Here is a 16,438-nt window from a genome sequence, read left to right as displayed (position 1 = left end):
CTAGGCTGCCTCAACATAAGCATAGTATCCAGATCAAAAGAAGCAATGAATAGTATCATGCTATGCTGCCTTGGTCAGGCCACACCTGGAATACAGTATCCAGTTCTGGGCATCAGAATTTAAGGACATTGACAAGTATCTTCCTTCATTCGAGGTTTTTAAGCAGAGGTTGGATGGCCATCTGCCATGGATGCTTTAGCTGAGATTCATGCATCTCAGGGGGTTGGACTACATGACCCTTAGGGTCCCTTCCAACTCTACAATTATATGATTCTATGAATAATCTACAAGCTTGCAACTCTTGATGTATGCTTTACTTTAGTGACATCAGAACCCTTGGGGCATCCGGCTCCTCTGGCAGTCACAATGGTTAGTTGGCAGGTGTCATTTACTTGAACTAATATGGAAGATTGGTCACAGACGTACCATTATGCAGAACTTTGGAATGAAGAAACTAGGATTTCAGAAGCTTCATTTAAACACAGAATGTGCAAATTTATCCATATCAAGTATGTACAGTTTCTAACTAAACATACAAAAATAAAGAACTTTGATCACTAGGAGTCTTTATTAACAGACAAACCATGTTATCCGGAGTTTTACCTTGAGAAATCAAGAAGTGGAAGACAAAAACCCAGCTTTCTAGGACAGTAGTTCAGGGTTTTGCTTCATTAAAAAAACCCACATACAACCCTGAATTAATAGTTATCAAAAGAAACCTACAGAGATAAATTAAATACCTGGTATACTTATACAGAATTTTCACAGAATTAGAACAAATGGGGGTCATACAAAGCAAACAGGTCACTCCCCAGGAAGAGGAGTAAGTTTAAATAACATCCTAGAGAAGGTAATCCAAATGGGGTAGTATTACTATTTACTTCCATTCTTGATATACAATAATGAAGTGAAATTACTTTTGTTTCCAACAGTGCCAACCTAAACACCACCAACATGAAGGTGCTTTACTTTGAAAAAAAATAAATCAGGAGCTGGGGTGGCTTAAGTGCACCAATTATCTAAGTTATAAATAATTATATCTTAAGGAATTAGGCATCAAACTTTAGCAAAAACACCTTAAATACTAGCACTCTGAGCATTAAAAGTTTTAATGCTTTTTGAATAAAAAAAGCACAAAGCACAGGTTTTACTTAAGTTTTTGCTTGTTTGTAACAAAAATTCACACAAAGAAAAATCTTAGGCTCAAGTGGTCACCTGTATTCTAATGGTCTCAAATTTACAGTATGGAAGCCACATATCTGACAGCGAAGTTTTTTATTGACATATTTATAAATCAGGAAGTGTTTTATCCCCCTTAATTACCGATTAGTTCAAGCTGTGTTTTTCAGAAATTCATAGCACCGCTCATTTTAACAGGTTGTTACTTTGGGTGCCTATTTATCATATATCTGGTCTGTGTTTTTAAATCAGTAACCACTTTTAAGTTGTTTACAATATACAGTATGAGAGGCTAGTCTTTTACTGATATACAGGTTCTTAAAACACCAGGTTGTTCAGATTCATCTGTTCTTTAACACACTAATATAGTAAGACATAGGTAGTGTCTCTCTGCAGCACCATAATACTGTCTAAACAAACAGCTTTTAAGCTGTGTTTTGCCTAATGTTTTATTCGGCCCCCTCCCACCACTTACTATATTTAGCAAAATACCATTGAAGACAAAGGTTTGCCCCTTACAATGAGGCACATTTTGGCATATGTGCTAAATGCTGCTACATAGGCAGGCATGTGCAAGTCATATTATGAAAAGGAGAGCCTCCACATTTAACTTTTTCATAGAAAAATATAAATATATTCCCTGAATTAGAGGAAGAGAAGATTCAACATGTTGCTAGTATCACTAGCAAAAGGAAAGTGGGCTAGATTTTCCTGTCAAGGTTACATTTCACAGTCATCTTCATCATCTGCATATCTTACAGTTCTCCTGCCCCTATTTCTAGTTCTAATTTTGGAACGTCGATTCCCTCTTTTATACTTTGTATAATCCAATTCCTCAGAATCATTCTCTTCATTCACTTTTGGCCGTTTCCTTCTCTCTGGTATTTTGGAAGGTTCAGAAAAGCCATCATTTAAAGTGTCATCTATTGAAATGGCTTTCCTTTTCCTCTTTTTTGTCTTTCTAGTTCTCCTACTGTCAATATTTTTTGAGTCTGTTTGAGATTCTGAAGCAGAAGAATAATTGGAACTGCCATCAGGTTCCGGTTTTGATTTGCTTGAAGTTCCAGGGTTTTTTGACAAAGAACTTCTTTGTTTTCTCTCTCCTTTTCCAGTCTCTGTTGTACTCCTCACATTTTTATCATTAGCTTCTTTTTCCAATTCGGAAACATTATGGTTATCAGGAAGCAGTGGCTGACTTGAATCTATGTGCTCTGCAGATGTGCTACTGGAGGATTCATCTTCAGAAAATTCTACTGTACGTTTTTTCCTTTTAGGAACTTTTTTGCGCACAGGTGTGAGAGCTCGTCTCCTTGGGGTTCTGCTCTGTCTGCTCTTTTGTTCGACCACACTTTCTACTTCAGAGTCCAAATGTTCCTGATCTGGTTCTCTGCTAGATTTTTTAGCTCTGTAAGAGGAGGTCTGAAACTGTTTCTGCTTGAGCTCACATTCCTTTAGTTCCGTTTCGCTTTCAGAGGGTGAAGGTGCATCATCCACTATCATCTTTCTGGCCACAGCAGAGGCATTGCGATGAGGCAATTTTCTGTACCTGCTTTTAGGGTATCTAACTTCGGGACTTGAGAACTCTTCCTTGGCATCACTAATTAGCTTGATTTTGCTTGCAGCCACAGTAGCACAATGGCGTGGGATTTTCTTTCCATTAGGGGGTTTGATATTGTTTGTTTCACTATTCAAATCTGCAGAATTTTTGCAATTCTTCCTGTTCCGGAGTACTACTGGACTTTGCCTTAACACTCGGGTTTCTACAAGAGAAAAGTTTAAAATTTCAAAATACTTTATTCCCAACAAACATGAGTGCATTTAGACAAATGATATACTGAAGTAATAATTCAAAACCAAACTCTATTATATAGGACAACAGTACAACTGTGAAATTTAAGCACGCTTAAAATATTTTTAATGATGAAAGTTCTAAGCAGACTCTTAATGTTATAATCACTTCACACTGCCTAGGGGAAGCAAGTACCCACTAATAATCCCATACACACTTCCCTAGGAGCAAGCAGCATGGAACTCAATGGAACTTACTTCTGAGTAGGCATGCATAAGACTACACTGTTAGCATGGCAGGCATTTCTTTAACTTTCTAATTCCTGATCATTCAGGATGAACTTGCAACACTTATTTCTTATTTTGACCAATAAGGAGACTCTCTTAATCTATTTCAGTACACCAGATCATTTCCATTATTTTCTATAAAGCCCAGTATTTAACCTAGGCATTTTCTTGGTTTGTTTTGCCTTCTCTTCTATAAATACTGTAGGGTTCTACATACCCCAATAGTTTTTATGTTAGACACTGTTTTTATAATGCTGATACTGTTTTGAACAGACTTTATATATTTTAAACACAAGTCATTGCACTTTATTTCCAGCTAGTGCTTTAAGAGGTCCATTTGCTCCCAACAGCAGATAGATCCGTTAGCCTTACCAGTTCCCTTAGGCACTGATTTAGAAATATATTAGTACAAGAAACATTACCTTTTCTAACATCTTCTCTCTTTCGTTTCTTTTTCTTGTGTTGCTCTGTTGTGGCATCACTACTATTGGAGCAGGATTCAATTTCCAAATCAGAAGGACAACTGGAGTCCACTGTGGATTTATATTTGGGCTTTCTTGAAAGTTCCTTGGTTTCTGGCAGAGAGTCTGTTCCATCCTCTCTATGCTCTACATCAGATTTTGCAGTGGCTTTGCTGCGATTTTTGTCTTTTGATTTACTAAAAGAATCTACAGTCTTCCGAAAATCATGCTTCTTCTTAACTTCCTCACTGTATTGGTCTAACTCAGAATCTAGTTCAGATTCATAACTGGTTACAGTACTATGCAAATATATAGAAGGTTTATCAAGACTTCTGCCCTTTGGCATATGGCTTTTGGGGATATTTTCTGAAACTTCCACCCTGGGTTTTATATTAGAGGATTCATCACAAGCAGTTCTATGCTTGGGCCCATGGGGTTTAACATGCCTGTTTCTTCTTAAAGCACTTTCAGAATCTGAACTATTTTCAGACTCACTATCATATCGCTTAGCAGAAACAGCTGACTCAGTCTGACGACACTTTCTCCTGCTATATCTCCTATTTTTTCCTTCAGACTGTTGGTCTCCATCCCCTGAACTGTTTAACTTCCTAGTTGTAGAAGCTGCATTGTGATGGTTCAGCTTTTCATCATTTTCAAAGCCTCTGGTTTCTGAGTTGGAGAGATTTTCCATATCATTTATGTTCCTCAGTTTATAAGCTGCCACAGTAGCACTTTTACGAGGCAATCTTCGGTAACCGTGATGGTTGCTATTTTGTACTTTATATGTTCCCTCTTCTTGAGAATCACTTTCATGCCTCCTTTTCCTGGCAGAGCGTCTGCACCCATTCTCTTGGATGACACATTCTATAAAGGCATACAAAGATTATTAAATAAAAGCAGACCTGGCATGTATAGTAAAATATTAAACATTAACAAAAGCTAGTTTCATTGAAAAAATTGTACATTTACAGACTACTTATTAAAGCTAAGCAGCTAGTACATGCATACATCTGATGGTAAGATATAATCCACCTGTCATTAATCCACATCCACACGAACAAATCAGCCCCATGTTACACTCATTGTTCCACAAACTTTAGTGCTTGAGCTAACAAAGTGTTCTCAAAGGCTTATAAAGAACAGATTTGGGAGAGGAGTTTTCAGGGAGAAATAGAAGTTCTGTTTGTATTAGTAGGATGCCACAACTGGACAGCACCCCAGATATTTGACTTTTAAGAAACAAGTTCTATATCCTCAGTTTAATATTACATAGCATGTACTTCTTCAAAACAAAATTCAGTTAAGCAAGGTCTTTTAAATCAATCATGCCTGGAGGCTTCCGGGTTCAGCGCCAGCGTCGATCGGCGGGGTTTCGTCTCGTCTCCGAGACGGCCCGTCTCTGCTAGGAGTGGGGAGGGCAGCGAGAGCAACGCTGCGCCCCTTAGAACCTCGGGAAGGGCGTCCCGAGGGCAATTTGCTCGGCACAGACCCAATCCGGACTCCCCAACTCTTCGGTTAGCTCTAATAAGAGCTCCGGAGCGAGGAGGGTAGAAGTCGCGGGGGCCATTTTGAGCGGCAACGTTATTCTAGCAGGGAGAAGCTTCAAGCCGAAGGCGGAGAGCGCTGGATTCTTCCGAAAATAAAACGATTGGAAAAGACTGTAAGTAACCTCACGATTTGGATTATAAAACAATTTGGTCTGGGAGAGAGGGGAGAAAAGAGGAAGCCACCCCCCCCCCACGGCAACAAAGAGACAGTAAATAGAAACCCGAAGCCATAAACAGAAGATTTGTAATTCAAAAGGATCCCTCAAAGGCATCAAAGAGAATATCCCCTTTGATGCAGGGTGAAAAGGGGAGAGAGACTGTGGTTTATGACTGCCCTGCAGCAATGAGGTAAAGCCTAAGAAAAACCTTTCTTTCCCTCGGGAGCCGGCAGCCCAGGCAATCCAGTGAGTTGATCAGGATTTATAAGTCAATTTTTACTTCACTTTGTATTTCTGGACTTTGTGGAATTTCTTTTTTGGCTTAAGTGCTTGTGAAATGTGAGTTCGAACTTTATTGTTAACAAGACTTGAAGAATGCAGCCAGCTTGTTAAAATGGAGTCGAGAAAATAAACTGTGATCATATTCCATCCCACGTGATAAGTTTTGACCTTGGCAGGACTGGAATATGTCAACAAAAAAGTGTTCCCCTGAGTTCCAGCGGTCTGTTTTGACCTTAATGTGGGAAACAAGAATAGAGTTATGTCAAGAGGAGACACGACGACAGGAGTTACAGCAGAAATTTCAGGAGGTGATGGCGGAATATGATTTTCTAGGAGATGAAGCTTTTGACACTGAAAAAGAGCAATGTGAGAATGACAATGATGGGGAAGGAAAAGATGAAGATGAGGACTGTGATGATTCAACACAAAATGAAACACACCATGAAAAAAATGATGACTCTACTCTACAAAAAGTTGGATGGAGTGCCCTGCCTTTGAGGGGGGCACGATTGGTATTATTGGAACTCCAGAACGCCCACAGGGAAGAAGGAAAAAATATGCAGAGAAGAGAAGAAATTCAGGGGTCCTGTATGGTGACCTGGATGGCAAGAGACTGTAAACAGGGGGTGGGGTGAAGGGAAAGTGATGTTGTGATTATAAGGATGGATTAACAGGTTTATAACTGGTCTGCTGATTTTGGAATTTGCTGGATTGGGGGGGGTGGAGCCGGTAATCGGGGATGTAAGGTTAAATTGAGAATAGTTATAGTGTTAAAAGTGAATGGATTTTGGAAAATGTGAAAATATGGAGGCTTATAGAGGGAGAAAAAAAAAATTAGGCACGGGAAGAGAAAATGGGAGTTTGAATTTTCAGTGATTTGAATATTAGATGAAAATGTTAACAATTGATTTATAAGTTGTATAAGATACAAAGGTGTATTTTTATAAAGTAAGAAACTGTTGCAGATGATAAAAAAGGGATGAAAACCGGGGAAGGGGGGGAGGGGAAGCCCATAAAATATGGTTTTTCAACTATGAATGCAAGAAAAATTTTTCTGTTTTGTATTGTTTTTTTCTTTTTCTTTTTTTTTCTTCGCCCTTTCTTTTTCCCCTTTTTTTCCTATTTCTATTTTTCTCTTTTTTTGGTATAACAATAGATGGTTGGATGGATGTCCTCCTGCGTACTGCCCTGGTTTGCTGGAGCTCCCTGGTGGCAGGGGGGGGCTTTGGGGTCAGGGGAGGGGGAGGAGGACAGAAATCCAAGCATAAAATGGACCATTTCTGACTGTTCACAAACATGGGATACTTCTGTGGCAGGGGAGGACCCATGTGGGTGGGTAGGAAGGAGGTGGAAAAGGGGTTTAAGTATGTACCGTTTTTTTTGTTTTTTTGTATTTTGTAAAATTAATAAAAAGTATGTTAAAAAAAAAATAAATCAATCATGCCTGCAATAGTTGGTGACTAGGAGGGACCAGGATTGCTATCTTGAGAACTGTTGTGCTGCTTAAATCCCAGATTATGATCTAGATATATTTTATTCATCAAAATTCAAACTCTGCTGAATAATGGATAGTTTCGATTACAGTGGCTACAAGGATAAAGCTTTTTAAATCTGGAATGTGCATTAAATCACATTTTATACATTTAAAATACATCACCTTTCCTGGTGTTTTTCCTTCTTTTTGTTGAGTTGCTGCTATCAGTTCCAGACTCTAAATCAGATGAGCACTTGGAGCTCTCTTTGGGTAGTCTTGACATCTTAGAAGACCCTCTGCTCTCTGAAAAAGTGACACGCTCATCCTCTTTCCCTGACTCCAGTCCATCCGAGTCACTTAATACCTTAGCTTTCCTGATAGGGGTTGATGTTCTTTTACAGGTTTGTTTTTCTAAACCATTGCATTTCTCTGGCTCAGAATCTGCCTCAGAGATATTTCTGTTATTACTTCTGGATGCAGAAGGTAACTGGTAAGAAGCTTTTTGAATGCTCCCATCCTCTGACACAAGGCTTTTGGAATCATCTGAAAATTCAACAGGCGATTTTATTTTTGGAGATGCACAGTAACTAGCTCTTTGTGACTGCTTCTGGCCATTAACGTGACAACCCTTTAGTGTTTTTTGCATGCTATTTTCAGAATCTGAGCTCCCGCTTTCAGATTCACTAGCATGCTTTTTTCGAACAGCAACAGCACCTGAACCAGCTTTGGAGGTTTTCCTTCGGTTAGATTCTTCTACTTCCTTGTCACTTTCAGACTCTATAGAACTTTCCTCAGAGTCATTTAGCAATACTTTTCTGGCTGCAGCAGAAGCATTACGATGAGGCAGTTTTCTGTTCTTGCTTCCAATATCAACACTTTCTGAACTGGATAGCTCCTCTTCTACATCACTCATTAGTCTTAATTTATTTGCTGCTACAGTAGCACTTCTACGTGGAACTTTTCTGTGCCTTCCAGACATGTTACACAAAGTCTCATACAGCTCTTTTGAATTATCCATTTCTCTTTCATATATTCTTTTTCTGGTAGTTCTTTGGCTATTTCCGTTCTCTATATAAGCTAGACACAAAAAGGAGGAGGTTTACTTATGTTGAACATTTTAAAATGTGTACAATTTGCCTATCACTAAGCTCAGAACCATGCAAAGCTCTGGAACAATACACACAGGTCCCGCTTACTGAATGAAATGTGTTCCCTGGAAACTGTTCATTAGGTGAGTATTTGTATAACAAGTACACAATTTCCATTATTTCCTGTAGAAATCGTATTTCTACTGCAGAATCTGTCCACTCTCCTTTCCCACTCCCTCTATGGTTTATTCCTGAAATGACTGCTGCCAATCATCCAAGGAAAGACAAAGTAAAAAGCTGATTTGAGTGAACTCTTCCTGCTTCGTCCAATCTTGCTCCATGCTCCATCTTTGCCTGAAAATGGCTACCACTGACTAGCAAAGCAAGCAAACAAACCAAGTAGTAAGGAAGCAGGCAATTTGGATAAGTGACACTGCGGAGCACGTAAGTTGAGCACATAACAAGTTTGGGGCATATGAGCATGGAGATAGTGGAACCTGCATGTAGTTCATGAAATTGTATAGTGAAAATCTGATCCACTTTAGAAATAGATTTAAAATATCTCCACAATCACTCAAAATACTATAGCAAAAGAGACATCTGAGAGAATCTTGGCACAATTGCATTTTAGTCTAGCATTTCCCTACTCAATATTTAAATACATGCAAATCAAGATAAAAAAAAGCACACATCGTCACAAGTAGGTTTCTGGGCTTCAATTTAATTTTCGAGTGTAACTCAAAATACAAAATTTGCCGTTTAAAGCTAGGTGTGGGGATCAGTTTTCCTCAAATTACACAAACTTGCCCAAACATATGTCACATGTGACATCAGGCATGGGGCAGGTGAATGTGTGACTGCTAAGTCAGGAAGTTAAAGTGTGCCCCCAATTGTTCCTTGGCAAGTAGGGGTTGTTGACAGTGCCAGTCAACTGACTGGTGCCAACAGCATGCCTTTCAAAGCGATGTTTTTCCTCCACAGATGGTCTTTGCAAAGGAAAAGATCTTTTGGCAACACTGTCTGAATCCATACCATGCCTGAAAACAAACCCATCAAGATGGCCCATGGAAGGTTAGGATCTGGGTCAAGGTTACTACAAGGAATTCCTACTGCATGACTTCAAGATTTCAAATCATCTGATGGGGCTTGGCTCTCAGCACTTCCACCATGGAGCTCTTTCCCTAGGCAGACCTGCCAGACTTACTTGCATTTTTAGAAAGCTAGTTAAAGCTCAATATTTTGGATAACCATTTGAGTAGCAACTGTATACTACTGTGCACTATGGCATCTGCAATAACTACCAGGATTATTGCTTTTAATATTATTGTTCTTGATAGTTTACAAACATTGTTTATGTGCTGGTTTTATATTTCTTTTATTTTTGTGGCCATTACCTTGAGGATCTCAATTGGGCCAATCTAAAATAGATTTCAAAGTAAATTCACAACTATATTCTTGGGAATAATGGAAGCAGTGACCCAACTTCTGCAATGAACATTAGCTGAATTACTCTTACCCATTTGCTTTTGCTGATAGACTCTGTTTCTAGTAACTCTGAAATCACTTCTCCTTTTCCTGGATATTCCATTATGTACTACAGGGGATGAGATTTCTGCAGAACTTTCTTTGCTTTCCTCTGAACTACTTGAAGATGAAGCAGTTGTTGAGTGGTCCAGCTCACTTTCTGGAAAGGTAAATAATTGTATGCTAGTAAGACTTCAAAATATATTTCCCCTTTTCTTCAAAGATACATTATTATTATTATTTGTATATAGTCCTTCATTCGAAGATCACAAGGCAGTTTACAACACAAAAATAGAAAATAAGAACACAAAGAAATAACAAACCAATAACCCCACATCCACAAACACATTTTAAAGGCCATAGGGACCCAGGTGGCGCTGTGGGTTAAACCACAGAGTCTAGGGCTTGCTGATCAGAAGGTTGGCGGTTCGAATCCCTGCAACGGGGTGAGCTCCCGTTGCTCGGTCCCAGCTCCTGCCCACCTAGCAGTTCGAAAGCACATCGAAAGTGCAAGTAGATAAATAGGGACCACTCCTGCGGGAAGGTAAACGGCGTTTCTGTGCGCTGCTCTGGTTCACCAGAAGCAGCTTTGTCATGCTGGCCACATGACCGGGAAGCTGTCTGTGGACAAACGCCGGCTCCCTTGGCCTTTAAAGCGAGATGAGCACCGCAACCCCAGAGTCGGACACGACTGGACCTGATGGCCAGGGGCCCCTTTACCTTTAGATTGTTTAATCAAAGTGCCTAGTTATAGAGAAAAGCTTTTGTCTACCATCTAAAGATATGTAATAAAGGTGGTAGATGAGGCCCTCTGGGGAGAGCATTCCACAAATGGGGAGCCACTGCAGAAAAGATCTATTCTCATGTTGCCACCCTCCAGACCTCTCGTGGAGGGGGCACATGAAGAAAGGCCTCAGATGATGATCACAGACTTCAGTTCTAATGTCTAGGAACTGCAGATACAACAATGCGTTCAAACTGTTCCATATTACTCTTGGTATTCTTAAGTCAATCAAATTCTATTTTCCCATTCTCAACATTCTAAAGCAGGGGTGGGCCAACTCCCAAGAGACTGCGATCTACTCACAGAGTTAAAAACTTATCTACCCCCTTTTTGGAGGTTCAGGTCAAAGTCGCTGAGGTTTTTTTTTTCAGGGAGGAGGTAAAATGTTGAGGGTTTTTTAGGGGAGCCATAGTTGTTCAGCTTCTTTGAGGGGAGCAAATGATCTTCCAGTGATCTACTGCAGACGTCCAGTGATCTACCGGTAAATAACGATCTACCTGTTGGACATGCCTGTTCTAAAGCAGCTCCCATCTGCTCAGCAAACATGGCCAAAAGCTTGTGTCAAAAGTACATTAAGAAATAAAGCAGAAGTATACATTTAAGAACTGTGAAGCTCCACTTCCACTTTACAGTTCACAAAAAGAAGTTCAATATACCAAAGGTAAGAATACCTGGAAAATGACGACAGAATTTTGTATGGTCTGATTACCTTAAAATCATTAAGATTATGTCTGCTTGAGTTGAGAGCAAATTTAAACCGCAAGACAAAGGGTGTATTTACAATTAGAGAGAAAAGTTTATTTTAACCATTTCCCCACAAACTGATCACTCACCTGATGACAATGCAGAACTGTGTGCTACAGCTGTGCTTCTTGTTCGTGCATTTTTCCCAAACGATGAGGTTGAATCAGAAGATATGCCGGCAACACTGCGGCTGGAGTTGCCAGCATACATTTTATGGCTTGTAACACAGGACTTTCTGCTTGAGGTATTTTGGTTAGAAGAATCTTCTGGCTCAGACTGAATTTTACCCTGAGATTTACACTGCTTCTGCTTTGCATTTCTTGACAAACAGGAGGAAAATAATATGCAGTCTATAAATATGGTCGCATTTTATAAAATTAATTTTTATTTCAGTGGTACTTTCCCACTCGTTAAGATGCTTCTAAGATTGTATTAATTTTAATATGCAACACAATCATTGCAAAGTACTTGAGCTGAAAGCCTGACCTATAACATAGCAATGTACATGTTCCTTTTATCATATTTAAACCTTTTAACCAGTTATAGCAGCACTGCTCTTTTGTCATATATATTTTTAAGTTTTAAATTCTTTTTATTCTGTTGGCATTTTATATTATTTTAATATGAAATTACCTTGAAAGCTCATTTTAACAGAAATGTCCTTCAACATAGTAGTATGTCCCTCAACATACGGTATCAAACATGTGAGAAGCACTATACACCAGAATCCAGAGCAGATTTTGAGAGTATTCAGGGGAGAGGGGGAGGCGGAGGTCAACTCCCATTGCACAATCTTTGAAAGTATTCAAAACCACACTGAAACTATGCTCCTTCCATCAGTCAAAAACCTCAAGTTAATCAGATGAACTGATTTACATTGTTTATCTTGCAGCACAAACCTATGCCTGTTTACTTCTCCTCTAAGGTAAGGGTGCATCACAGGACTGCAATCTTCGCATCTCAATCACATCCTCAAATAGCTGGCCTCAGGAATGCTCTACGAAGTATCATTATTCATTTTGCCAATGAAGAATATGCTCAGATTTAAGAAGATTTACCTGAGTGTTTTGGTAGATTGCTGTAATTTACTTCGACTTTGAAGCTTCCTATTGTGCCTCTGACTTCTCCGCAATCTTTCATTGTATTTTTGTCCAGTTCTAAAGTCAGAGATAATTCTACTCATTTTTTCCTCAAGCAGTGCAGATAATCTCAATGTCATACTATATATCTAGATTGCAAAAGAAATAGGTTAATTTTTAATTTTTTAAAAAAAGTTTAAGCCATTTGCATTTGGTGATCGATCCAATTGTAAAATTTTATTACTTTAAGAGTTTATAAACTGCTTAATATAAAATATTCAAGCAGTGAACATAAATTATAAGAGATTTATGAACTAACTGTACTTTCTACTACATACAACACAGGACCATCGCTTGGACTACTGCAATACGCTCTATGTGGGGCTACCTTTGAAGGTGACCCGGAAACTACAACTAATCCAGAATGCGGCAGCTAGACTGGTGACTGGGAACGGCCACCAAGACCACATAACGCCGGTCCTAAGAGACCTACATTGGCTCCCAGTACGTTTCTGAGCACAATTCAAAGTGTTGGTGCTGACCTTTAAAGCCCTAAACTGCCTCGGTCCAGTATACCTGAAGCAGCGTCTCCACCCACATCATTCTGCCTGGACACTGAGGTCAAGTGCCAAGGGCCTTCTGGCGGTTCCCTCACTACAAGAAGCCAAGTTACAGGGAACCAGGCAGAGGGCCTCCTCAGTACAGTGGAACCTCGGTTTATGAACACCTCGGTTTATGAATTTTCGGTTTATGAACGCCGTGGACCCATCTGGAACGGATTAATTCATTTTCCATTACTTTCAATGGGAAAGATTGCTTCAGTTTATGAACGCTTCAGTTTATGAACAGACTTCCGGAACCAATTACACCCATGCTTCAGTTTATGAACGCTTCAGTTTAAGTACTCTGCGGACCCGTCTGGAACGGATTAATCCACTTTCCATTACTTTCAATGGGAAAGTTTGCTTCAGTTTATGAACACTTACTCCGCGGACCATCTGGAACGGATTAATTCACTTTCCATTACTTTCAATGGGAAAGTTCGCTTCAGTTTATGAACGCTTCAGTTTATGAACAGACTTCCGGAACCAATTGTGTTCATAAACCGAGGTACCACTGTAGTGGCACCCGCCCTGTGGAACGCCCTCCCACCAGATGTCATAAAGAAAAACAACTACCAGACTTTCAGAAGACATCTGAAGGCAGCCCTATTTAGGGAAGCTTGTAATGTTTAATAGATTATTGCGTTTTAATGTTCTGTTCTGTTGGAAGCCGCCCAGAGTGGCTGGGGAAACTCAGCTAGACGGGCGGGGTATAAATTGGGGTATAAATAAATTATTATTATTATTATTATTATTATTATTATTATTATTATTATTACTATTATTATTATTAGAGTGCAGCCTTTAATTCAGGGACAGGATTTGCAATTATATAACATATGATAGGGTGATCAGTTTCTGTTTGGACACTTGCTTTCTTCCTTTCTCCCCCTTGATTTGACAAGTTAGGTAAATGGCACAGAAACATTACCTTGGATCTTTTGTTTGGTGTGTATGCTTTAGCATTGCTAAATACTAATCTAATATCTTTGCAAAGTTCCATTGGAGTGTCATAGTTCCCAGCTTCTAATGTCTCCTTCACAGTACCAAAGTCCATCGGTGTGTCTATAATTTCCCGGTAGTCCTAAATAAAGACATCCAAATAACTCCACTATTTAAGATGTGGGGAATGGGGTGAAGTTTCTTATACACCGATATGTAAACCTGAAATCCATTTAAAACAAAACAAAAACAAAACAGGAACACTTTGTGCTAAATGATCCCAGTGACTCTAACATACATTTTCCTAGGGACTGAAAAGAAGCAATTATAATTGTCAAGTTTGGCCATGCATCTTGAACACAGATTTGGAAATTAATATTCCCTTTTTAAATATTTTAAGGATTATTATTATTTGCTTACGTTTTACATATCAACACAACAAAACATTATCTTTTGGAGGTTCTCAACACCCAGACTTCCCCCCACCCTCCTCCCCAGTTTCCCATCATTACCTCTTATCTTTTCTGAGTCTGTATATCTTTATCTTATTTATTCATCTCCCTTATTACAAATTTTACCCTAATTATATCACCAGTGCTATTCTAGGCTGTAAGGGGGACTCCCTACAGGGAGCCAGCCCCCATCATCCTAACGTCCACCTCATCAAGTACAGAGAGCACCAGTGGTTTTGAAGCAGCCAGAGGGTGAGGAAGAGACTCAGAGGGGGAGAGAAATCAGAGTGAGGGACAATGGGAAAGCTCGGAGGCAGAGGGATACAGGCAGACGCTTGGGGATACTGCAGAGCCAGGGAACCGACTGCTGAGGGAGGAAGCTGAAAGGGCATTGCTCCTTTCGGCGCCAGAAGTAAGGAGAGCACCGCAACACAGGTCAAGGGGGTGGCGTTTTGGGGTGCTGAGACTACTTTGCTGGCGTACAGACGTACGCCATTGCCAGATTCTGATTCGGGATGAGAGGTCATGTTTTAAGCTGTCTCTACACTGTAAATAAATAGCACAATAGACTTCTTTGAAGATAAACTGGACTCAGGCGGAGTTACTCTAGAGTAGCCACGACGACCCTCCGACATAGGCCTAAGACAAAAAGAATGAACTAATTTTGTAGAATATCTGAAGGAGCATTGTAAACATTAAAAAATATTAGCAGGCCTAGACAGGCCTGGAAATTAATATTCCCAATGGGTTGCATCACATTCAGTGTTGACCCCATAGATTTTAGTGGGTTCACTTTTGGGTATGATAAAGTTAAATCAGAGTCATTATGCTTTTTCCTGTATAAACCTGCCTGCCTAACATGATCTTCAACAGAGATCCTCTCATATGTCTCAACACACATCTTGTTTGGACCACAAAGAGGGCCTTACTATTGTCTGCACCCAAGCTATTAAGCTCCCTCCTAAAGTACTAAAAACTTCATTTTCAGTTTTAAATGAATTGTTTTAATGCTGTCTTGATGTAGTTAGTTTTTTTAAATTCTCTCTCAGTTCATTTTACTGGTTTTGCATGGTTTTGCTTTGTGTTATAATTGTTTTAATTTTATTGTTAATCACATTGATATATTGAAGAAAGCAGGATATATTTTAAATCAATAACCATCAAAAACTGACATTAATCAATGTCCATGAAATACTCAAGGCCTTCCAGTACTCTGAATAAATATGATAGATTGAGATTTCAAAGCCTGCTTATATGATGGACACAAATTCTATTTTACTTTATTGTCACTGTTAACATAAAGCCAAATGGTAGTCACTATTCCACCTGACTGATCTGTAGGTGTCCTGCCACTTTAACAGTTAGCACCCTGGAAATAATTATGGAACTCTTTGACATTGGAGTGTGTGGGTTCTCTCATCCTAAGCTACTCAAGAAAACTCTTACCCATTTCTTTTCATAGTAATAGGAAAAAACACTGGATGCTGGAAATGCAATATGAAATGAATGTCAATGAATAACTTACAGGATATTGATCCAGGTCAACAGGTTGTCTAAATGGCTCAGAATCTTCACACTGGAAAATTAGATTAACAAGTTCCATACATTGCTTCTTCCAAGTGTTTTCATCATAGCTGAGTCTCCTCTTCAAGCCCCGGCTCTTTAAAACAGAAATACAGTATTTCTAAATGTAGAATGGAAGAACTGGCTGCCAAACATTTAGGATAGACTGGGACACAGCATTTAGCATTCATCTGTATAATGCCTAGGAGTATCATGGAAAAATCCAGCTACTATCTCACAGATTGGGCAAAGGTTGTTGTCAAGGTAAACAGACTTACTCTTCTCGAAGATGCTCTAGGAACATAGGTCTCTTCATCATCCTACAAAACAGACCAGAAATGTTCATCAAGAGTGTTCGTTCAAATACTGATTCAGATTTTTGCTCCTGTGCTTTTCTATCCAAAACTACTCACCATCAGACTCTGGAGGTTTCCAGAATATAAACAAATCTTTACAAAACACCATCACGACCTAAGAGGGAAC

General features: G+C 39.4%; 1 protein-coding gene across 2 annotated transcripts in view; it reads right to left on the bottom strand.

The window, feature by feature from the left end:
• Positions 1-549: 549 nt before the first annotated feature.
• The window catches only part of BRWD1 (bromodomain and WD repeat domain containing 1), a 53,075-nt gene continuing 37,186 nt past the window's right edge, over positions 550-16,438 (bottom strand). For both annotated transcript variants that reach the window (XM_035114784.2, XM_035114785.1), the window contains 9 exons: positions 16,234-16,275; positions 15,918-16,052; positions 13,930-14,082; positions 12,376-12,545; positions 11,407-11,636; positions 9,782-9,949; positions 7,361-8,254; positions 3,678-4,580; positions 550-2,939 (listed from right to left, as the gene is read on the bottom strand). In XM_035114784.2, the coding sequence (XP_034970675.1) occupies positions 1,900-2,939; positions 3,678-4,580; positions 7,361-8,254; positions 9,782-9,949; positions 11,407-11,636; positions 12,376-12,545; positions 13,930-14,082; positions 15,918-16,052; positions 16,234-16,275 (3,735 nt within the window). In that variant the 3' untranslated portion in view covers positions 550-1,899. The remainder of the gene's footprint in view (positions 2,940-3,677; positions 4,581-7,360; positions 8,255-9,781; positions 9,950-11,406; positions 11,637-12,375; positions 12,546-13,929; positions 14,083-15,917; positions 16,053-16,233; positions 16,276-16,438) is intronic.

This window comes from Zootoca vivipara, chromosome 4 (genome assembly GCF_963506605.1).
Source record: "Zootoca vivipara chromosome 4, rZooViv1.1, whole genome shotgun sequence".
Taxonomy (NCBI): Eukaryota; Metazoa; Chordata; class Lepidosauria; order Squamata; family Lacertidae; genus Zootoca; species Zootoca vivipara.
The sequence above is the reverse complement of the archived record's forward strand: the minus strand, read 5'-3'. Positions and strand labels throughout refer to the sequence as shown.